Genomic DNA, 25,016 nt, shown 5'->3' with positions numbered 1-25,016 from the left:
GCTAGTTCTCAGTAAATGGTAGCAACTGTTATTACAGTGTTATGCATCTAGGTTTAAAGTAAATGTTTTCTGATATGAGAATTAAATCTGGTGTTGTATACCTGAAGCTAATATAACTCTGTATGTTAACTATAATGGAATTAAAATAAAAATAGAAACTGTGAAAAAAAGGAATTAAATCTGGTATAAACATATTCATCTTTGGAAAAACTGTTAAGATTCATCTTTGCAAAATTGGAGAATTATATAAATACAGCTTACCACTAATCCTAACTAAATACCACTACCTTTGCAAAGGGAGTATAAAAAATGTAAGTGGAAACTCATTTAGTGTAAGCATTAACTGATTTATTAGATACAGCTGTAGTTTCAAAGAGCTTAGAATCATTTTTTTACCTTAGGTTTAGCAATAGTGCTAACATTAGACCCATGGCTCTCAAACCTTTTGGTCTCTTAAAAATATTAAGGATTCAAAATAGCTTTTGTAAAGTTTATCTCAGGAATGCAAGGATGATTTAACATACCAAAGAAAATCAATGCAAGTCACCATAGTAAAGTCTTCTAGCTGGCTTAGCCACTACTGGGCACTGTTTCAACTAATTCTGTGCTCTAGCATTTATCCATGTGCACTCTTACATGCATGCTCCCTCCTCACACATACACTTTCCAATCTATATACAGAGATTAGTGAGGATAAAGGAGGAAAGAATCACTGGGGTTATGAGTTACCCGGCTTGCAATAGGGTTGTGCTAAGGATCTTCTCTCACTTCCCAAAGCCAAGTGAGAACTACAAGAGATTTAATAAGGCACATTTCAAGGAAGAGCAATAATGACCTTTTCCTTAAAAAAAAAATTTGTTTTTTACATTTATTTATTTTTGAGAGAGCACAAGTTGGGGAGGGACGGTGAGAGGAGACACAGAATCCGAAGCAGGGTCCCGGCTCCGAGCTGTCAGCACAGAGCCCGATGCGGGGCTCAAACTCACGGACTGTGAGATCATGACCTGAGCCAAAGTCAGAGGCCCAACAGACTGAGCCACCCAGGCGCCCCAATAATGATCTTTTCTGATGGGACAGTGAATATAATGACTTGAATAAATAATACAAAAATTAAAAAAAAACACCAAAATAGCTTTGTTTTATAGGTTATATGAACAGAAAAATTGTTAAATGTGCATTTGTTTTATTAAATGCTTTCACAAGTACATGGAATTTAACCTTCAGAGACCTACAAAGTAGGTGGAAGCAAAATGCTAATTCTGTTTCTCAAATGAGGAAATCAACACAGAGATAGGATTTAAGGTTAAAAGACCTGTCTTAGGACTATAGGTCAATAACTTCTAACGATGGGATTTCAACCTAGGTCTTCTGAATCTGAATGGCACAATTATGTGGTATGTATTAAATGGGAAAGTATTTTTAGAATGAGAGTTAAAACTGGCTCATATGCCCATGTCTGAAATTAGGGTGGAACTCATGAAAGGCATGTGAACAGCAGAAAACAAATTTCCTACATTCTGCCTTTCCTTTCTTTTCTTTTTAGCTTGATCCTGATGGTAATGTACAGGTGAATTAAGTATTCAGGATTCTCTCTAAAGATGGGGGGGTGGGGCAGGGAAGCAGAGAAGATGGCCATTAGTAAAAATGCAATATGCTAAAGGAATGTGAAGAGTTGAAACAACATTTCCAAGTCAAAGAAACTTTTGGAAGCTTAAAGAATTGGTTAGAGTATAGGACTGAAATGAAAATACTCAGAACAATAAGTTTAACATTACAGGATAGAAAAGCTACACAGAGCAAACGTAGGTTCTTCACATAATTATGTCAGTAACTCTGTTCTTTTTATGAGGAAATATGCAAATTCATTTTCAGAAGTGATAAGCATTTTGTAAAACGGTAGGAGGATAACTTGCTTTGCTTCCACTTAAAATGGAGGTGAGTGTGAAAATCTCTGATGATAGAGAAAGACAGTCTAGTGAACTGGAGAACAGAAACCATTTTAAGTGGAGGGAGAAGAAAATATATTTAGTTACTAAAATCTTAGCACATTTAGTCACAAATTAAAGGTATAATAGTGAAATAAATCAGATAAATTTCTACCTCTTCTATTAAAGTTCTTATTTGTGTGTTAAAAATGATCTGACTTTTGTATTTATTAAACTTACTTGACAGCCTGGTAATCCGGTGTCTCTGCTGTACAGGGAAAATGAGCCTCTCTCTGACGTTTTTCCTATGAAACAAAAAATATAACTGTATACAAAAATCCTCACTTATTGACAATCAATTCAACTTCTAGACCATTCATAGTAACTATACTGTGATTTGGAAGTACAGAGAACAAATCAGAAACAAGAAGACAAAATCCAATAAATAAAATTTAAAAAGCTTACTATCATTCCAGTTTAACAAATTCTGATTTTTGTAAAATAGCATGTATTTTATTGAGTACTTTCTGCTGTGAAACACTGAAAAAATATTCAAAAAAATGGAAAAGAATAGACATCTATATAGCCAACAGTATGATCCGTGTACTTGGTAGAGAGAATAACGTTTTCCCCATATTTGCTTCACAGTGAACATCTCTCCTCCTCTTCTTTCTCAGAAATTGAAACAGTGTAGACACAGTTCAAATCTTAACTCAGACCCCAAGGTAACCGTCATCAAAAGGTTAGTGTATATGATCCCCCACCCCCCCTGCATATTTTGAAACTGTTAACATATTTATGTACTCAAACAATATGTTACTGTCTATATTTAAAACATTTATTTTGTGTGTATCTTTAATACATTTAAAGATGGGATTATATAGTATCTATTCCTTTTGAAATCTGCATTTCCATGCAATAGTATGCTCTTAAGATACATGCGGAAAATAGACACCTGGTTTATTCCTTTTTACTGCTATAAAATGTCCTATTATGCAAACATAACCACAGTTAATCTATTCCCCTACTGAGAAAGAGATTTAGCTTTTTTGCTATCAGGATGGTAAAACAAATAGCCTTGCACATGTGCATATGTACACATAAGACTTTCTCTAGGATAGACACGGAGAAGTGGAGCTGCTGGATTAAAGAATGCACACTTTAGGGGCGCCTGGGTGGCGCAGTCGGTTAAGCATCCGACTTCAGCCAGGTCACGATCTCGCGGTCCGTGAGTTCGAGCCCCGCGTCCGGCTCTGGGCTGATGGCTCAGAGCCTGGAGCCTGTTTCTGATTCTGTGTCTCCCTCTCTCTCTGCCCCTCCCCCGTTCATGCTCTGTCTCTCTCTGTCCCAAAAATAAATAAACGTTGAAAAAAAAAATTAAAAAAAAAATAAACGTTAAAGAAAAAAAATTAAAAAAAAAAAAAAGAATGCACACTTTCAACTTTACAGGTGTTGCCTTACTATTATCTGATGTCATCATGCCAATTTATACTCTTTACAGAAATGTGTACAAATTCCTTCTGAGACTCTATAGTTCAAAAGTTGGATGGTTAAGTGTTAGAAGTGGTATGCACTGGTTCTAGAGGAAGAATAGGCAGTACTGATACTGAAAGAAGTTCTTACTTGCTTTTCAATACACCAGAGTTTATGTTCAATACAGTAAATTTACAAATATTACAGATTTTAACTAAAGAGTCTCTCACAGACATGTTGCTTAAACAGATTTCCGTAAGGGGGCATCTGGGTGGCTCGGTCAGTTAAGCATTTGACTTTGGCTCAGGACATTATCTCGTGGTTTCTGGGTTCAAGCCCTGCACCGGGGTCTGCAGTGGCAGTGAGGAGCCTGCCTGGGATTCTCTCTCTCTCTCTCTCTCTCTCTCTCTCTCTCTCTCTCTCTCACACACACTCACTCTCTCACTTGCTCTCTGCCCCTCCCCCACTCGTGTGCTGTCTCTCTCAAAAATAAACTTTAAAAAAATAAGAATAAAAATCTTAAAAAAAAAGATTTCTGTAAGGATCACACTTTGATGTTAGTATCGAAGATGGAGATACAAATAAACAATGACAATGGCAGAGCTAATTGTTTTTCTCCATTCCAAAGTAAAAACAGTAACAATATAACTAAATCTGACCAGTTTTCCAAAATTTTTTAAATTACTAAAGCTAGGGGTGCCTGGGTACTCAGTCGGTTAAGCATCTGATTTTGGCTCAGGTCATGATCTCACGGTTCATGAGTTTGAGCACCACATCAGGCTCTCTGCTATCAGTGGGCAGAGCCTGCTTGGGATCTTCTCTCTCTTTCTCTCTCACTCTCTCTCTCTCTCTGCCCCTCCCCCGCTTGCACCCTCTCTCTCAAAAACAAATGAAATTACTGAGGTTATATGAACTTCCTCATAATTGTATACTACAGAGTTATTAGCTTGTCATTATATAAAAATGTATAGTTTATTAATTTAAAAACTCCATACATAGATGGGATGCTCAAAATTATTTACTGATATGGTGCACATTTTTTAAAAAAAACTTTAAGACATATGTACTAATATCTGATTAATTTCATTGCCATATACATGCCACACTGGCCAAATGATGTAAAATCATACAACTCTAAATTGAGTATGTACTGACCTGTTAGATATAGAAAATAATCCTTGTAATAACAAAGCTAGTTATTAGAAAATACAGTAATAACTCAGAGTATAATTTCAGAGCCCATTAGACATTATAGCACATGTCTTAAAAAGCACTTACTGGCTATTAGTGATGAAGCACATATTTCAGGTGAAGTAATGCTAACACATAAAAATGCAGATTTATGAGAAAAGGTTAATTAATGTAGTCTATTTGTCTCATAGTCTCACCATAAAGCAATATGTTCTACATAAAGTGCTTTAATTTGCAAAATATACATATGGAATAAAATGGAAAAAATACTGTTAACTCTCTGAGGATCTATCCTTTACAAGCAAGACCGCTTGTAGGAGTCCAGATGATACACAGGGGTTTTGGACTCTACTCTTGGAATCTGATCTTACAAAACCACAAAAAGATTGTACTTTTGCAACTGTGACACACACACCATTCCTGTATCTCATCAAAATGGATCAGAAACCCTGCTGGACCAAGAACATGGCAGAGACTGAAGGGAAATGCCTACTCAGAATGACTGGCAGAGAGATTATGAGGTAAAATAAAGAACAGCACACATTTTTGGTTTGGAGGTATTACTTTATTAATCAAATAAACACATTTATGAGATAATAAAAATCATTCTCAGTACATACCATTTTTTAAAAAGTTCATTTATTTATTTTGAAAAAGAGAGAGCATGGGTAGGGGAGGGGCAGAAACAGAGAGAATCCCAAGCAGGCTCCACACTGTCAGCAAGAAGCCCAATGCAGGGCTTGAATCCATAAAGTGTGAGATCATGACCTGAGCTGAAACCAACTGAGCCACCCCAAGAAAATACTGCTTTTGAAAACAAATCATGTACCATATACTTGGCAGAACAGAAATGGGAGACTATATTAACATTTTAATTATTTATTTTTTAATGTTTATTTTTGAGAGTGCAAGTGGGGGAGGGGCAGAGAGAGGGGGACAGAGGATCTGGAGTAGGCTCTGCACTGACTGGTAGGCTGGCAGCAGCAAGCCCAATGTGAACTCATGAATGGCAAGAGATCATCACCTGAGCCAAAGCTCAAAGGACTGAGCCACCCAGGTGACCTGACTTATTAACATTTTAAACAAATACCATAGAGTTAAAAAAACAAAACAATGCTTGTCTTTTACCACAATATACCACCAACTAATTATTGGCTGAAATACTCAATAGGCCCTTCCTACCTTACAAATTCCTCTTTCTGAAATACTATTTAAACAACTAAGAAAGACTTAAAGCTCAACAACAAGTTAAGGTCTATTATATTTTTACTTTCAAAGGTACTAGATCCCCCCCCCCCCCGCCCCCAACTGTTGGGAAGAAAAGGAAACAAAGTAAGAGATCAATATTAGCTCTGCTTTTAATAAAGTACAGTTTTCAAGTATAATTTTAATTATCTGTGTGGAGGCTACCTGTTATATTATTTAAGAATATGTAAGCTTTTAAACCTACTTTTCTGTGCCTATTAAAATTCCTAAACTTCTTCCTTTCACAAGGATATTCAAATCAGAGAGAATGAAAACTAATTTAACATAAGCTAAAACCATTACAGAGAAGTTTCTTCTGAGATGGAAGGCTGATAGCTTGTTTTTAAAATGATACTTAACCTATTCAAATGAGATTTTGAAATGTAAATACATTTTTATTTCACCTTTCATTTATTAGGAACTAATTATTTCTGAGGGACTTAGAAATTTGGTTACACTTGAAATAGAATAATGCATACTCTCAGTCTGAGATTTAGAAGACATTTATCTTTAATTCTTTCAAAATTACTTTTTTTAAGAACTATTTTCATGAATTAAGATTAATCTCTATTTTATGTCAGATGTCTGACAAATAACAACTTTTGGCTACCGTTTTTACAGTTTTCTGCTAAATAATATATATGAAAGCTGTATGTAGATAATTTTAATATATGTCAACTGAACACAGCTCAAGAACTGTTAGTAACTGGCATGTATCTAATTTCCCTTGAATGGTGAAGGATCCATACCATCAGATCAGCTAAAAAAAACCCTGAGATGTTAGCCTAGAGAGGAGAGAATCTGAAAGAAGTGCAGTCTCTGTACTTTTTATATTTGCAGAACTATCATGCTAAGATGGAATCAAAATTACACTATCTGGTCCTAGTGAAGAGACCTAGGAAGAGGATAAAAGTAAAGACATGCGTTCCTTTACCTTGTTATAAGGAAGAAGTCTCAGAAAACAGAATTTCCATTAGTAAAATTACTAGTGTGCAGAAAATTATAGAATATTCCTGGTGTTCTTACTAGTAAAGAGATTTGGGGAATAATTAGCTCTTTTATTGTGGGTTTATTTATTAATGCTGTGGAAGATTTAAGAGACACTTTTGGCAACCAAGTTACTACTAGTAAATCACAGTGAGTTCATGTTTATGTACGTTTGGGTATTTTATAATGAAATGGTCATTCAAATACTTTGTTTACTTTTTCCTACTGGATTGTCATTTACTTGCTGATTTGCAGGAGTTTCTCAAGTATTTTTGATACAAGACCTTTTATTGTCTCTATGTAAATATTTTCGTCCTCTTAATGGTGTCTTTGGATAAACAAAAATTCATTTTAATGTAGACTAATTTGTCCATTTTTTTATATGTACTGTTTAAAAAATCTCTGCCTATTCCAAGGTAACAAATCTGTTTTTATTTTTCTGTGCTTTCTTCTAAAAGCTTTACTGCTTATCTTTCACATTTAAACTTGAATTTGGTTTTTGTGTATGTTGGTAGTGGTGGAGGGATGTCAAGATACATGTTTTCTCCACAGAGATATCCAAGTGACTTCAGAACTGTTTACTGAAAAGATGATCTACATCTTGAAAGTATCATCATGGCTACTTATGAAGAACAAGCTGTAGGGGAACAAGTGGAAGCAGGGAGACACTTAGAAAAGTACTGAAATAATCCAGATGAAAGCTAATGATGGCTTTAGTCCTTCCAACTCACTGAGACAGGTACTATTAAGTCCCTATTTTACTAATGAGGAGAAATAATTTGCCCAAGGTCACAGAATTACTAAGTAGTCAAAAGAACCTAAATACAGGGCTGACCCCAAATTCTTAACAGAATACTATACTGCACTGTTCTTCAGTGGAGGTTCAGGACACAATTCCCAGATTCAGCTCATGTACGTAAGCAATTGGTGGGGCCCAAATATAGTACAGAAATTTTTCTCTATTTAGCCCTCTAAGCAGCCTCTACCAATGAAATGATTTGGCACTATCTATTCTTGCTGAAAAGAGGGATGGATGAAAAATCATCCCCAAAATGATTGGCAGCAAAACCCAACTACTCCAAGGATTGGTTTTGGGTACAGAACATGGTCACTTACGCTGCCTTCACTCACAAGTAACTGCTGTTCTTTTTAGTTCTCACAAAGGGCATAAGTTAATGTTTTCCTTAATTTGAAATACCTGTTAGAAAAATACTTATTCTGATCTCATTTCATTTTTCTGGGTCTCAGTTTCCTAGTCTGTAAAATGAACAAGTTGGACAAGATCAGAAGGTGTGTAACAACATCCCGGGAGGCTGGAGCCCAAGTAGAGATTTATTTTTGTGTATATATTTAAAACAATTAAAAAATTTAATTGCAGTGGTAGCCATGTAAAAGCACCTTGCAAAGCTCCTACTTCCGGGAATGTAACTGACTGAGAGATCCAGCTGCTATGCTCTGAAATGATTACTTCTGCAGTGAGGCCCACTTGCTTCCATCAACATGCTTTGACAGAGTATGTGGGGGGGAAAAGCACACTTCTTCCTGGGGGACATACATTTCTATGTTGACCAACTTTGGCTCAAGAACTCCGGGGCTGCTGTACTGAACCCTCCTTAGGGTGCACAGCAGTCAAGGACTCTTCCACTCTCTTTCACTCTCAGAGTCTTCAGATTACTGCAGGCAAGGTGACAGGAACCAGCATTTGCAGACTAGTTATTATGTGCAAGGCAGTGCGAAACATGCTTTACTTACATTGCTGGTACCACTGCTAGTTGTATTCTTCTTCGTACTAGAAATACTCCTAATGCCGAAGAGTGATTGAAGGAATCTGGTAACAGGTATGAGATATGACAGTAAAACTGCAAGATCTCCTACAGATCTCAATCTACTGGCTGTAGAAGCCTTCCCTGTAATACAATCCTGGCCTATATGCTCTATTCCTACCAATTCAAAATAACGTTTTTATAAAGAAATGGCCAGGGACAAAGATATTATGGAAGGTAGAGCTGGCTCAGCATTTATTTCTGAAGCAATCTAGTGAATACCTGAAGTTCAGTAATTTTAAGGAATAGATACTATTTAAGAAATATTGACTTCATGAGTTAATGGCACAAATCAGAACAGTTTCCCTATTTGTCTGAAAGCCAGTATTATTTCAATGTTCATTTTTGTAAGGCATACTGAATTGCACTCATAAATTCAAATTCACCCCATCAGCTATATTTTAAGTGGGCAGAATTAGACAGATTTTTCTTAAAAGATAAAGGCTTAACCTAGAAAAAGAATCCTTGGATGTTTCAAACTGAAACATTTTATTACATATAAATCATGAGAACTTTTCCACATTTAGTTTTCAGAGGAACAATGTGAAATCCCTACTTAGGCCAATCTAAATATTTGGGCATAAATCTAAATATGATCACAGTTTTATGAGCAGACTGTCTTCCTCCCCGCTTAGGTATCTTTGAAAAATCATTATTTACCTAACCTCTTTGCTGATGGAGAAGCTTTTCCTCTTCTTTTGTAGAAGAACACTACCACAAGTTTCATACAATTTCCATCACACCAACCACTCAGAGAAACATAAAACCACACTATCCTACAAGGTGGGGAAATCTGTAATGCCATTTGGTATACAGCAGAGCAGAGACTTAGGATTCTGGTTACTGGATTCATCTCTTGGCTCTTGCTTCTCTCGTACTGAGTGAACTAAGCAAGTTACACGTCATTTAACATCAACGTCCCCACTCACTCTTTTAGGAAAATCAGCTCAGTAACATGTACCTCACACAGGCCTGCACAGTTTAATTAATGCTTATAAAGTATTTGGAAATTCTTGTCTCAAAGAACCGAAGCCAATGTTAACTATTGGTATTACTGACTTCATGTGGGTAGCAATCGGCTCAAACTTACACACAAAAAATCTAGAAAGGATCTCAAACTAACAGATTATTTTTTTAAAGAAAAGAAGAGAGAGAGACAGAGGCGTTTAACATAAATGCCTATTTTCTTTCACAACCATTTGTTTAAGTATTATTGGCTAACATTTGTGCCAAGTGCGCTGCTGGCTACATTGAAGATACTTAAATATCTAGTGCCAACAAGCACAGCTGCCGGACTCTCTCTGCCCTCCTCTTGTTCACTCCATGCCAAATTACTCACACAGCTATGAATGATGAGGCAGCAGCACAGGAAACTGCCAAGTGTGAGTGAGATTAGTGATAAACCAGAGGATCCCTATAGAGGTCAGTGATTAGCAAGTTCCCAGTTGTAATCACTTTTCTAACCCAGCCTCTATCTCATCACTTATTTAATCTTAACTCTGCACCAACTTCCTGTGACAGGCATCAGAACCGAAAGCAGGTTCCCAATCAAAAATTCCTGAAGAACTGCTAAGGTACCAATAAAGTATCTCATTATCCTTGGTAAGAGCATACAGTCATATCTGGGTAATTTGAATAGGTTTCAGAAATGGCTTCTTGAGACTAAAACCGGAGATGAAGTAGACCAGGATGCAAACATTCACCAGTCCAGCTATTTTCCTCTATGTTCTCCACGCCTTCCTAAAAATCAGATTCACACAGTAAATATATACAAATAGACAAGGATGAGAAGGTTTACACAAAACAGTATGTTTGCCTTTCAGCCCTGAGAATGCCCAGAGAGAACATTAAAATGCATAACTCAATATAAGGGAGTGTGGTTGATAGGTAGATTGGAAATTAGGAATGAAAAAACAGAGTAGAATAAGATTGTGATCAATTTTAGTAATCTTTCAAAACTTTATGGGTCATTTTATGGTTCACTTTTGCCACATATGGAATACATAACAAGGTATTCATTATAGGTAGCTCAAAATCTAAACGGCCCTTCTCTGAGACATTTTAGTCAATAATTATATTTTCAAATTGTCCCTGAACACATATTTACATCTGTATTGCATTGTTGCTTTTCCTTAGGTTAAGAATTTAAGTGTTTTCTCACTTAATGTCTCCATACTTCCCTAACCACATGTTGTTTAGAACTTAGAAACAAATTCATTTCATTTTTATACCAAGCCGAAATATTACAGAACTAGGAATTCTCTCTTCATCCTTGGCTGCATTTCATGATAAAACATGGTGAATGCATATTCTTTAAAAATAATCAAATAACTTTTGTATCTTAATTTTTATCCCATTCTTAAATAAAAAAGGATTTCAAAATATTCATTTGAGGTTTTACAACTTTCTAGGGACTAAACTGAGCCAAATTTCAACGCCTTAATTTTAGTCTACTCCCCTTTTCCCAAAATAAAAAAAGAAAATCAGGTTAAACTCATATCAACAAATAATTTCGCTGGGGAAAGAGAGGGGGGCATATTTTCAAAACGGTCCTGGTAATCATACTTCATTCTGACATACTGTTTCCACCAAATCCTTATACAGATGCTTCTCTCAGAAATTTCTTGTATCATACAATGATAAACAGAATATTAAGCTCATTGTTAATTCCTGTGATTTTTCTCACAACTTTCTGTATTTTGGCTGTTTAATTTAAATCATGACCTTACCACGCAAGGTCAATGTCTGTTTTTTATGGCACTTGGGGACCAGAAGGCAGATGCCACTTGTTTAGGAACACTGGTCTGGAATTCTAGACTTGTTTTGTTTGCATGCCAGGGACAGATTCTACTCTAAGGCTCTATCTATGGCATACAGCCACATGGAGACACAGACAGTATAAGAAAACTGTGCTCTAAAACAGTGGATAATAAATGATTGTTAATTGGCTAGTTTCCCTTGACAGCAAGAATTGGAATAGAAAGAAAGGAACTAATCAATGGAACTGCTACCATTCACCAACTATATAGTCAGAAACAGAGTAGTAAAATGAAACAAGCATGGAAATGAAGAGTCAGAAGGGTCTATTCCTGTCTCTGCTATGAAGTAGCTGTCTGAAACAGGTAAGTTGTTAAACTCGCCAGGCCTCAGTTTCTTCACTTGGAGAATGGGGGGAGTAGAGCAAATTTGATTTGGGATATCTCTTTCTGTTTTAATATCCCATCAAACTGGCATGCCCATCTATTTTGCTATTAATCAAGCACTCTGCTTCTGACAGAATGTAGATCTGTGAACCACCAGTAGTAGGAGGAAGAAGATAAACTGCTAAAAAATACAGAGATTTTTGCAGGAAGGGTAAATTCAACAACACAAGAAACAAAAGGTGTTGGCGAGGATGTGGAGAAAGGGAAACCTTCTTGCACTGTTGGTGGGAATGAAAACTGGACAGCCACTGTGGAAAACAGTATGGAGGTTCCTCAAAAAGCTAAAAATAGAACTACCCTACAATCCAGCAATCGCATTACTCGGTATTTACCCAGAGAATACAAAAATACTAATTCAAGGGGCGCCTGGGTGGCGCAGTCGGTTAAGCGTCTGACTTCAGCCAGGTCACGATCTCGCGGTCCGTGAGTTCGAGCCCCGCGTCGGGCTCTGGGCTGATGGCTCAGAGCCTGGAGCCTGTTTCTGATTCTGTGTCTCCCTCTCTCTCTGCCCCTCCCCCGTTCATGCTCTGTCTCTCTCTGTCCCAAAAATAAATAAACGTTGAAAAAAAAATTTAAAAAAAAATACTAATTCAAAAGGATACATGCACCCCAATGTTTATAGCAGCATTATCTACAATAGTAAAATATGGAAACAACCCAAGTGTCCATTGGTTGATGAATGGATAAAGAAGAAGTGGTGTATATATACAATGGAATCCTACTCAGCCATTAAAAAAGCATAAAATCTTGTCATTTGTGATGGCAAGGAAGGAGCTAGAGTGTATTATGCTAAGCAAAATAAGTCAGTCAGAGAACGACAAATACCACATGATTTCACGCAAATGTGGAATTTAGGAAAGAAAACAAAGGAGCAAAGGTAGGGAGAGAAGAGAGGCAAACCAAGGAACAGACTCTCAACTACAGAGAACAAACTGATAGATGGTTACCAGAAAGGGGGGTGGGTAGGAAATGGGTTAAACAGGTGATAGGGATAAAGGAGTGCACTTGTGATGAGCACCAAGATGTATGCAAGTTTTAATCACTATACTGTACACCTGAAACTAGTAATATTACACTGTATGTTAACTGGAATTAAAAAAAAACTTAAAAGAAATGTTAACTGGAATTTAAAAACAAACTTTAAAAAGGGACTTCTGGAATAATGTACAGTTAAAAAAATGATGTGTATAAGCAGTTTATCATACATTTGTTTAATACATTGAGGTATTTTACTGGAGGAGCCAAGATGGCAGAACAGCATGGAAGTTTTTTTGTGTCTTGTGTCCATGAAATACAGCCAGATCAACACTAAACCATCCTGCACACCTAGAGATATTTTACTGTGAATACGGTATGTTGAATATGACAAACTGAAGTCAGTATACTTAGGGTTACCAAGACTTTATTTTATTTAGATTAAGAAAAGCTCTGAATGTTAATAAAATTTCTCACTGGAGCTCAACACCCTCCACCTATCTAATGCAGAAAGGTGAGTACTTTGCACACCACAGAAAATACACAGATACAGAGCAAATGAAAGGAGATGATTCTATTTTGTTGTAACACATGAGAAAATGGCCAAAAGGGAGTCTTAAATTCCCTCTGTGGTCTGCTAAGATTTACATATGATTCTTGCTACATAATAGGTACTGAGGGCAAAATATGAGACATTCAGTTTTCCTTTCTTCTTTTTTGAAAATGTTTATTTATTTTGAGAGAGAGAGACAGAGAGAATATCCCAAGCAGGAGATGTGATGTGGGGCTCTATCTCATGAATCGTGAGATCACAACCTTAGCTGGAATCAAGAGCTGGATGCTTAATCGACGGAGCCACCCAGGTGCCCCAACACACTCAGTTTTCATTGAGTAGCTTCCAGTATTGCATGCAATTTACTGCCATACTACCTTTGCAATTTGAAAGCAGGTAAAGGCTGACCTCAAGCAGGTAAAGGCTGACCTTATAATCCAAATTAATTTGTGAGTCAGGCATAAATCAAAATAAATATTTTACATATCAACTCATTATAAATGGCTATACAAATCAATTTTAAGTCATAGAAGAGCTGTATATAATATTTGTGGAAGGCAGGAATGAAGGAAGAAAGACTGACGAAAAGAAAAAAAACTGTAATAATTTAGGGAGGAGGTATGGGGAAGTGATTATGAACAGAGACTCTGGATGTAGACTAAGTAGGTTTAAATTCCCATTCTGGAGTAATATTGGCTTTCAGACAAATAGTATTTTATTTTGTATTTTAATGAAGTCATTGAAATAGATTATTCTCTAACCTCACTGTACTTTAGTTGCCTCAAGTGTGAAATGGGATAGTAACAGTTTCACTTCACTGGTTTTTTGTGAGGATAAAAATGTACTGACAAAGTGCTTAGAAAAAATGGAAAACACAAGATAAGGCCTAATTAGATATTAGTTATTATTCAAATCAAAACCATACTGAGATACCACCTCATGCTGGTCAGAGTGGCTAAAGAAGACCACAGATGCTGGAGAGGATGTGGAGAAACGGGAACACTCTTGCACTGTTGGTGGGAATGCAAACTGGTGCAGCCGCTCTGGAAAACAGTGTGGAGGTCTCAAAAAATTAAAAATAGATCTACCCTATGACCCAACAATAGCAGTGCTAGGAATTTACCCAAGGAATACAGTAGTGCTGATGCACAGGGGCACTTGTACCCCAATGTATATAGCAGCACTTTCAACAACAGCTAAACTATGTAAAGAGCCTAAATGTCCACCAACTGATGAACGGATAAAGAAATTGTGGTTTATATATACAATGGAATACTACTTGGCAATGAGAAAGAATGAAATCTGGCCATTTGTAGCAATGTGGATGGAACTGGAGGATATTATGCTAAGTGAAATAAGTCAGGCAGAGAAAGACAGTTACCATATGTTTTCACTCATGTGGATCCTGAGAAACTTAACAGAAGACCGGGGGGAGGGGAAAGGCGGGAAAAGAAGTTACAGAGAGGGAGGGAGGCAAACCATAAGAGACTTAAATACTGAGAACTGAGGGTTGATGGGGGGGTGGGGGAGAGGGGAAAGTGGGTGATGGGCATTGAGAAGGACACCTGTTGGGATGAGCACTAGGTGTTGTATGGAAACCAATCGGACAATAAATTATATTTAATAAAAAAAAGATACTATTTTTTTAATGAAATACATTGACTAAAAAAATCTATGTATGTGTATCTTGAATATCAATGGTTGATGAAAAAGGCTTAAACAGAGAAAAAAAAGAAAGGCAGATTCCAAGGAAATAATTTAAAGGAAGTTTTGGACACTTTAAAAGGTTTGAGAATTCTTTATGCTTTTCCTTCCATTAAATTTCATTAAAGGTTAATGGCCCCACTCTTCCTTTAGCATTCATGAGTGGGTCTATCTCTACCACTATTTGTATACTTAGCCACAATTAAGTTTCTTTTAAAAAAAAAAAATTTTTTTTTTTTTACATTTATTTATTTTTGAGAGACAGAGAGAGACAGCGTGAGCAGGGGAGGAGCAGAGACAGAGGGAGACACAGAATCAGAAACAGGCTCCAGGCTCTGAGCTGTCAGGATAGTGCCTGATGTGGGGCTCGAACCCACGAACCGTGAGATCATGACCTGAGCCGTAACAGACTGAGCCACCCAGGCGCCCCAATAATTAAGTTTTTGTTCACATTTGAAATAAAAAGATTTACCAAAGAAAGCGTGCATGATATGGAAAAGGTTGTAAGGGATCTGAAGAGATTTGAAGGTATAAAACATAATCTAAAATGAATTTTAACAGAGTTATAGATTCTTTAACAAAGTGGGGACAGAATAGATAGGCTCAGTGTAATCCTTAACCTGCTTATTCTCTTTTTCCCAGAGGTTGGGGAAAATGGGACTACTTTGGGTCGATGGTTCTAAGCTACTGGATTCAATATAGCTTGGTTGTTGTCTGAAGCTCATGGGGGAAGTAGGAGCAGACCACCCTGATTAGATAAAAAGGTGTTACAGAGCATTAGTGTGTAAAGAGATGTTGTGATGTTCACTATTTAAATGTTTTCATCTAAGGAAGAACCTGTAAGTACAAAAACCACTGGAAAATATAGAAAATAAAAAGTAAAAAGCTTGTTTTCAATCTCTTGTTACTCTGTGCGCTTCGACTATATACATTTAATACAATTATTGATATCATAGGATTTAAATCTACCATTTTGTTAGTTGTTTTCTATTTGTCTCATGTGTTATTTCTTTTTCAGCCTGCTTTTGAATTGAGTATTCCAGTTAGTCTTTCCTACTGGCTTTTATTTATATTAGTAGAGTTTGCCCTCAATTTACAAAATCTATCTTTAATTAATATGATCTACCTTTAAGTAATTATGTAAGAGTGTAAGAATCTTTCAATAGTATACTTCTGCTATCCTCCCCTCCATCCTTTGGGTTAATGTTGTCACACAGTTTACTTTTACTTATTTATATACCCCACACACAGTATTACTATTTTTGCTTAGAAATTTTATTATTTTATAGTGTGATTAAAAATAAGAAAACATGGGCCTCCTGGATGGCTCCATTGGTTGAGCATCTAACTCTTGATTTTGAGCATTTAACCCAAGGTCATGGGACTGAGCCCCACATCGGGCTCTGTGCTGAGCAGGGAGCCTGCTTAACATTCTCTCTCTCTCTCTCTCTCTCTCTCTCTCTCTCTCTCTCTCTCCCTCTACCCCACTCACTCACTCTCTCTAAAAAAAATAAAAGAAAATAAAAATAGGGGCACCTAGGTGGCTCAGTTGGTTGAGTGTCTGACTTTGGCTCAGGTCATGATCTCATGATTTTTGAGTTCAAGCCCTGCATTGGGCTTTGTGCTGACAACTCAGAGCCTGGAGCCTGCTTTAGATCCTGTGTCTCCCTCTCTTTCTGCTTCTCCCTCACTCATTCTCTCTCTCTCGCTCAAAAATAAATAAAAATATTGAAAAAATAAATAAAAATAAAAGTAAATTTTGAAAATAAAGAAAAGTGTTTTTTACACTTACTTTCATTTTTACCAATTCTGAAGCTCTCATTTCTTTTTATAGATGAGCAGTTGGCATACTATGAACCAAAGTTGGCCTGCTTCCTGTTTTTGTAAATAAAGTTTTATTGGAACACAATCACATCCATTTATTATGTATCATCTATGGCTGCTTTGGGACTATAATGGTGGAGTTAAGTAGTTGTGACAGAGATTTGTCTGACTTACAGAGTTTCTGGCCCTTTACAGAAAAATTCTGCTGAGTCCTGATGCACATCCAAGTTTCTGTATAGTGTCACATTCCCTCTGCCTAAACAATTCTATTTTAGTTACTGTACCTCAAGTCTGCTGGGGATTTTTGTGTATCTGAAAAAGTCTTTGCCCTCATAAAAAAAAAATATCTTCAATTAATATGTAATTCTTGATTGACAGTTTTTCTTTTTTTAAAGTAATCTCTACACCCAACATGACCCCAAGGATCAAGAGTTGGATGCTCCACTGACTGAGCCAACCAGGTACCCTACTTTTTACAATTTTAATAAATAATACTTTAGAGATGTTACTCTATCCTCTTCTTGACTGCAAAGTTTTTAATGAGGTGTCTGCTGTAGTTTATTTTTATTGCTGACTATATATATATATGTTTTTCTGCCTCTGGCTGCCTTCACGATTTTTTCTTTATTGCTGGTTTTCAGCACTTTGAATATGATAATTCTAGGCATGTGTGTGTGTTTTGTTTTTTTTAATCCTGGATCTATTAACTTTTCTCTCTTCCTCTACATCTGAGACTTCAATGACACATGTATTAGGCTGTCATTGTCCCATAATTCTGTCTTTTATCACTCTTTGTGCTTCAGTTGGGTTTATAGTCTACTGATGATCCTAAAGGAATTCTTCACCTTAGTATGTCTTTTATTTCTAGTATTTCAATTAAATCCTTATTATTTCCATTTATTTGCTAAAAATCCCCTACTTGTGCTTGTTGTACACCTTTTCCACCATATCCTTTACTACGTTAATCAGAGTTACTTCAAAATCCTTGTCTGATAGTTCCAACGTGCATCATCTTTCAGTCTGGTTTTGCTGATTATTTTGCCTTTTGACCTTTCTTCACTTTGCTTATGTGCAAATCATGTAATTTTGACTGAATGCAAGACCACTGTGTATAGAAGAGCAAAGAATGAACTAAACAGTGTTTAGGTCTGGAAATAAGCATGCCTCTTCTTGTTTAAGGCCTTTGGTGTAGAAAAATGAGTCAAATTAAATCAGGAGTCTAGCTGAATATGATTGTTCTGTGGTTACCTTCAGTTGATCAGAGGCTTCAACTCCCTCTAATGACTGGCTGCTTTTGCCTAGTGCTTAGCACATGGCTGGGGTGCTGTAGGACTTTTCTCAGTTAATATTTCATCCTCAGCTTTCAACAGATCCTATAAAACCTGTGCCCCAGAGTGTGTGTCTCTCCATGCTTTTGCCTCTCCCATAGTGGTAGACTGCTGTTGCTTTCCTATCCCTCATCTCTTCTTCCCTCTAAGAGTGAAACTCCGCTTTACATCTAAAGATGACCTTGGGTTGGAGTTTTCACTACTAACAGGCAGGAGACCTATACTTGGTATGTGCTTAAGATCTTAGGTCTAAGATGAGTTTCCTCTCCTCCCCAATCAATGTGTCTTAGCCTGTGTCCTTTGGGCAAGAGGCTTTTTGCTGCCTCTTCTTAAAGCAGCTTAGAGGTCTCTCAGTACTTAGGGTTTGGGGATGTTGGTATGCTTTTCTCCTTTTCCCACAATGACAGCTGATCAGCTCCTGCATGTCTACAACATCAACAGAATGAATTCTCTTCAGTCTCCTGCTCTACCCCAAATCCTTGTGAGTATGCAGTACAGGTCTGAGGGAAAAAGCCTGAGGTGTGAAATCCCTTTTGAACTGTTCTTTTGTTAGCTTCCCCTAGCTATTTCAAACTGATATGCTGCTAGTCTACAACTGGCCTTCTGTTTAACTTTAAAATTTTAGATGATTCCTCTTACCTGCTTGTGTTGTGACTGGTATGACACCTTATTCTCCCGTGGTTTGCCACAGGCAATACAGTTTATATGTTTCACTGCTCCTCAGAATTCAGGTCACATGACTGCCTTGCAATTTCAGTTCTCTCATGGATTCAAAAGAGAATTTTGTAGCTTTCAGGCTTTTCCTTTCTCATCATTAAGCATGGAAATGACATTTTTTGCAGCTTTCCACACCCTATGTAAAAGCTAGATGTCCTGTGATCTTCATTTAGGATAGTTTGTTTCCAGGTCTGAAAATTCACTGATCTTTTCTTCGGTGGTGAATAATCTTCTGTTAATCCCATCCAATGTATTTTTCATTTCAGGTACTGTATTTTTTAACTCTACTCATTCTAATTTCCATATTCATGTTTTTCTCTACATTTCTGAGCTATGGAGTGTATTTACATCAGCCATTTTAATACCCTTGCTTGCTAATTCCACCATCTCTGTAATTTCCTGCTCTATTGTTTCTACTGATGAATTTTATTCTTGGTTATATAGTTTCCTGCTTTTTTTCATGTTTGGTAATTTGACATTATGAAGTTCACATTTTGGGGGTGCTACATTTTGTTGTATTCTTTAAAGAATATTGGACTTTGTTCTTGTAAGCAGTTAAGTTACTTGGAATCAAGTTTGGTCCTTTTCCAAGGTTGTCTTTAAGCTTTGTTAAGACAGGTCCAGAACAGCCTTCAGCCCAGAGCTAATGTAGACTCACCAACATAATACCCTACTGAGGACTCTACACAATGCCATTTATTATGAGATCTTTGCACTTTCGTTGGCTGGAAGGAGGACTACTCCTAGCTTTGTGTGAGTTTCGGGAATTGTTCAGCATTTTCCTTTCAAGTGATTCAAGCATACACAAATAAGTATTTAGTCAAAGACTTGAAGACTTTGTTCTGCAGATCTCGAGTTCTTTCTCTATGATCTTTCTCTATGATCCCTCCTTTTTGCCCTGCAATTTTGACCAAATGAGGCTTCCCTGAATTCTGTTTGATTTCCATTCCCCATTGCTGTGGCCTAGCAGCCAGTTGGAGAATTGTGGAATTCACCTCATTTATTTCCTTTCTTTCATGAAACATCTACTGTCCAATGTCTCAGAACTAACATTTAATCAGGACTAATATGAAAATTCCTGAACTTTTTTTACACCTCTTGAAAATTCTTCCACCAGCCCCGCCCACAAAAACATCAAAAAACAAAACCAAAAACAAGACATTCTCCCAGTCCTTCTCTTGCAAACCCATTTTTTAAAAACCAGAAAGCTAGAACACAGCAAACCTTGACTCCAATAAATAGACTTTCCTATTATTAAACTGCTCAGAGAAGTGCATATGGTAGAAGATAAATAACAAAACAGATTCCAAATTTGTTATTCTTTTTACATGGTGGAGGTCTTCCAAATTAAATATATCCTGCTCAACTAAACTTTACCATAATAGAAAATGGGTTTGACAAACTTTCGGAAAATCTAAAAAACTTTGTCAAAAACTATTTTTGTTTTTATGACATTGTAAAGAGGTTCTCTTATATGTAAACCTCTGATGTTTTATTTCTAAAATACTTTGAATTCCGCTATGTTTGCTGACATACTTGAATTTGGAACAAGCTGCTCTAGGAATATGATCTCCTGCTCTAACTACACACACTGTTATTTCTAAAAGGTTAAAAAGCTGGCAATTTTCCAGTTCTTTCTCATCATTTCAGTTATGGAATACAATGTCCAGTTTGCCATTTCTCCTCTACTTCTCTTTGGCATCTTGACTAGTTCTCTAAATTCAGTATCAGGTATTTTTGTTGTGCAAATCTTCAGTTTTCAGTCCTATTGTACACGATATGATAAATACACACATAAATACATAATATATGCTCTAGATACCATACAACATTAAACATATTTATGAAAACTGCTGTTATTAAACTAATTCTCTTAGAGGTCACTAGTTAAGAGTATTTTCTCTGTAAAATTAAATCATATTTATAGCGGTTTTTTGGACACATTTTTTTTCTGAATTACTTCTTCTTCCCTACATCAGACTATATTCAACAATGATTTTATAAAAATACTCTGAAAAACAATACTAAATAACAGTAAAACACTTAAAATTTTAATTTTGAAACAATCCCATTCTTCCTCTGAGAAATTCCTATATCCTGGCAACTTAAACTTTGATTTAGGCTCTGATCCTGGACCTGTCCCATGTGAGAAAACTGGTCATGTTCTAGTTAACTGTATTGCTTTAAAAGTCTACGGGGCGCCTGGGTGGCGCAGTCGGTTGGGCGTCCGACTTCAGCCAGGTCGCGATCTCACGGTCCGTGAGTTCGAGCCCCGCGTCAGGCTCTGGGCAGATGGCTCGGAGCCTGGAGCCTGTTTCCGATTCTGTGTCTCCCTCTCTCTCTGCCCCTCCCCCGTTCATGCTCTGTCTCTGTCTGTCCCATAAATAAATAAAAACGTTGAAAAAAAAATTTAAATAAAAAAAAAAATAAAAGTCTATTACAACACTCTTGTTTTCTTCAACTTTGTTCATAAACTTGAAATTTTATTATTTTCTTTAAACATTCCAAGTTTTAATTCTACTGAAGGCTGCCAGCCAGGCCTGCTAGCCTCTCTACATGAAAAGTTCTTATGCTAAAGTATTCAGGTCTCTGCTCAAATGTTACTTCCTCAGAGAAGCCCTAACTATCCTATCTAAAATGGTCCATTCTAATCCTTTCTTCTCTCTCATCTTTTATGAAGTCATAAAAACTTGTCTAGTTTCCCTTCCATATATAACTTAGCTGGGTAACCTTTAGTAAAACCATCATAACTCAAAAATTTCCCCTTTCTTCATATAAACTTTAGAAATTCTATCTTAGGGACACCTGGGTGGCTCAGTCACTTGAACATCCGACTTCAGCTCAGGTCATGATCTCACGGTTCGTAAGTTCAAGCCCCACATCAGGCTCTGTGCTGACAGTTCAGAGCCTGGAGCATGCTTCAGATTCTGTGTCTCCCTCTCTCTTTGCCCCTCCCCTGCTCATGCTCTGTCTCTCTCTCTCAAAAATAAGCTTTAAAAAAAAAAAAAAAGAAATTCTATCATAATTTGTACTGCCACTTTACCTGTTTTTTACTATCATTTCCCATATTTTATTTTGCTATACCACATTTGCTATAATTGAACCCAAAACTCCTTTGTATTTTGTTTCTATAATGTCTCTTTCCAGTCATGACTTTATAAAATATGCATAAGGATTTACTTAAATCTCTGTATTTTAAAATTTTTATATTTTCTTTTTTTTTTTTTTTTTTTTTTCAGACCATACAATCATCTTTGTGTTTCAGTCAGAGTTTATTTTGGGTAAAGCTCCCACTCCCCCACCCCTGTCACTAGAATGCCTTAAAATGTTCTGAATGGAAGATTATAATAGGTAAATAGCATGCATGAAAAAAAAAATTCAGGGATAAGAAGCAACTGTTTAATAGGGTATAAATTTAGAGATCCCAGTAAATATCTTAAGATCAAGTAAAACGTATATAGACAGCTTGTCAAGGGTTGGGTAACTATAATATTGATGTTAAATACCACATTCACTAGAATTCAACTTCCTACCAGCAGATAGCTTAATAACTGAATATACAGTTATATTCTCAGTATTAAGAACAGAAGTGATCCAGAGATGACTGCATTTATTCCACATTTACTTCCTCAACTTTTTTGAATTATATTCAGCCTATATCTATTTTAGGAACTGCTTTGGAAGGTCCTTATGTTTTATGCAAGGAACCACTATTTTCCCAGATGAATAGAATATCCATTCTCCGGCTCCAAGTTTCCATGACAATAAAAACAAAACATTCATCAGCACCAACTTGGTATTTGATGGCAAATGCAGCTGCAGTTTTTAACAGTTCAATCTTTATCCCAACGCTTTCTGCAGAATAGAGGCACTATATTTCTCCAAAGCAACTGAATTGTTTTTACAGTGATTTCCCCCTTACCACAGACCTAAACACTAACAACTAAATGTGTTACACAATCTCTAATCTTCAAATCACCCAGTCTTTCCAAACTCATGCCATACATGATGAAAAATTCCTGAATTTTGCTAAGAACACATCTGACTTGTGAACTCTGAAAGCTTAGTTGGTTTAAGTGTTACAGCTTTAGATATAACATACAGTTAAACATAAGTGTTTAAGCTTTCATGATAACTATAAAGAAGACAGAATTTGGGGGCATTCACAGTAAACAAAAAAAAAACCTTAAATTCAGTTGGATTATGGTAAAACAGTGCCCCCTTGTGTCTTGGTATTTCTGCCTTGACTAAATCCAGTATTAATTTCCTTAAAGTTCTATAGTATGGATTTGAATAATTTTTGTATGATAGAAATAAACAAGGCTTGATAACTTAACAGTTCTCTGTAGACAAAAATCCTAATTTATTAAAATATAAAACTACACTGGTTATTCAATATCAGCCACTTTAACATGCATAATCTGCAATATGAGGAAAATGTAATAAACTTGGGAAGACTCAGTAGTTATTTTTATTTTAAATTTAACACTTAATTTACTATTAGTAAAAGAGGTTGAAAAAGTTTTAAAAATGAAAAGAAAAACTCACCACTATCAATTACATTTTCCTCTAGTAGTCGTTCTCATCTATAAGCACTGTATACTAGCATCTTCATTATCACCTTGGAATAACTAGTGAGCCTTTACTCATAAAGCAAACAGTATGTACTAAGTGCAGGAAATTAATATGAAAATTTAAAAGGTATTTGTAGTAACACGTTGAGCAATTCTCTAAGTTACATATACTTTTAGAAATTATCTAAGTTACATATTCTCTAAGTTACATACAGAAAAACATCATCCATGTTTTAACTTCACTCAAAACATAATTCTCATGCTAGAGGCCTGGGCATTTTAAGTTTGTAAAAAAATCAGAATCTCGGTTCTTGTCCCAGATGATCTGAATTAGAACTTGCATTGTAACAAGATCCCCAGGTAAGCATTAAAGCTTGAGAGACACCACTCTAAAGTCCTTGCCCTCCCATCTCTAACTACCATGGGGGCTGGGGGCCGGAGTTGGGGTGGGGAGAAGGAGGGGAGAGGGAGAGGAAGAGGCAGAGGAAGGAGAGGTTGACGGACTAGAGAAGGCAACTTTAGAAGACAACTTTAGAAGGCAACAACTTTAGAAGGCAACTCGGAGTATATAACCCGAGCGAGGATGGCCTGCTTAACTAAGTGGCTCCTCTACTGCAACTCGGTTTTCCCACAGACTTTTTTTTTTTTTTAAGTAAAAACTAGAACCCTGCCAGTTAAGAGTTTAATGTAGGGATCAAGAAACTTTTCAAAATGCAAATAATTATATGAGAATTTTAGGTCTATCACTCATTATCAATGATGCCTAGTACATGTACAGTTTTACATACTATAACCTACATTTACAACCTATGCATTATCTCCTTTGACACCACAGCCCTGATAAGCTAGTGTTACTTCTCCCATTTTATAAATGAGGTAACTCAAAATCACTGAGATCAAAATCATTTATTAATATGAATGAGCTTAATTAGATTGTTTTTCTTTTAATAGTAGCTGAAGTCAGTATGTTGAAGATATAGTAAGCCACTGGAGGATAGAGATAACTCTGGACAGAGTGCTCTGGGGGAAAGAACCTTATAGCGGAAGACTAAAGCAGCATAGTAGCACTGGGCTTATGGAAACTTGGAGTAAAGGACTCTGTAAGGAAAGGGGGCTTTGCAGACATGAAGGTGGAAAGATTCCAAAGATATATTATACTGAGGAAATAGGCATATGTTTTTGCCTGCCCCAGTAAAGCATATTTTGGAAGAGAACTTTCTTCTAGGTATCCCTTTTGTTCTTTGTCCTATACAACAACCCTCTTTCTGGATACAAGTTCAGTTACCTCCTGTTTCACTTTCTTACAGACCAGTCTGAATACCTACTCATATTACTTCTAACACTGTATTTATGGGAAAAGATACACAAGTTCCAAACGACTGGCATACAAGCTTTTAGAATATACAACATGTTCATGTGTCAATAAAAACTCATTATCCTCCTAGCCAATCAGGAGATACTTAGCAAATACCTAGTTACACAATTGAGGAAGAT

At 36.5% G+C, this 25,016-nt stretch overlaps 1 protein-coding gene across 9 annotated transcripts in view; it reads right to left on the bottom strand.

Annotated features, from left to right (window-relative positions):
- Nucleotides 1-25,016, bottom strand: part of TCF12 (transcription factor 12) — a 382,333-nt gene that overhangs the window by 115,652 nt on the left and 241,665 nt on the right. For all 9 annotated transcript variants that reach the window (XM_086710772.1, XM_086710771.1, XM_086710774.1 and 6 more), the window contains one exon: nucleotides 2,166-2,230. In XM_086710772.1, coding sequence (XP_086566898.1) covers nucleotides 2,166-2,230 — 65 coding nt within the window. The remainder of the gene's footprint in view (nucleotides 1-2,165; nucleotides 2,231-25,016) is intronic.

The sequence above is a fragment of the Puma concolor genome, chromosome B3 (genome assembly GCF_028749965.1).
Source record: "Puma concolor isolate L17-30 chromosome B3, mPumCon1.1.hap2, whole genome shotgun sequence".
Taxonomy (NCBI): Eukaryota; Metazoa; Chordata; class Mammalia; order Carnivora; family Felidae; genus Puma; species Puma concolor.
Note: the sequence above shows the minus strand (reverse complement) of the source record. Positions and strands in the feature narration are given on the sequence as shown.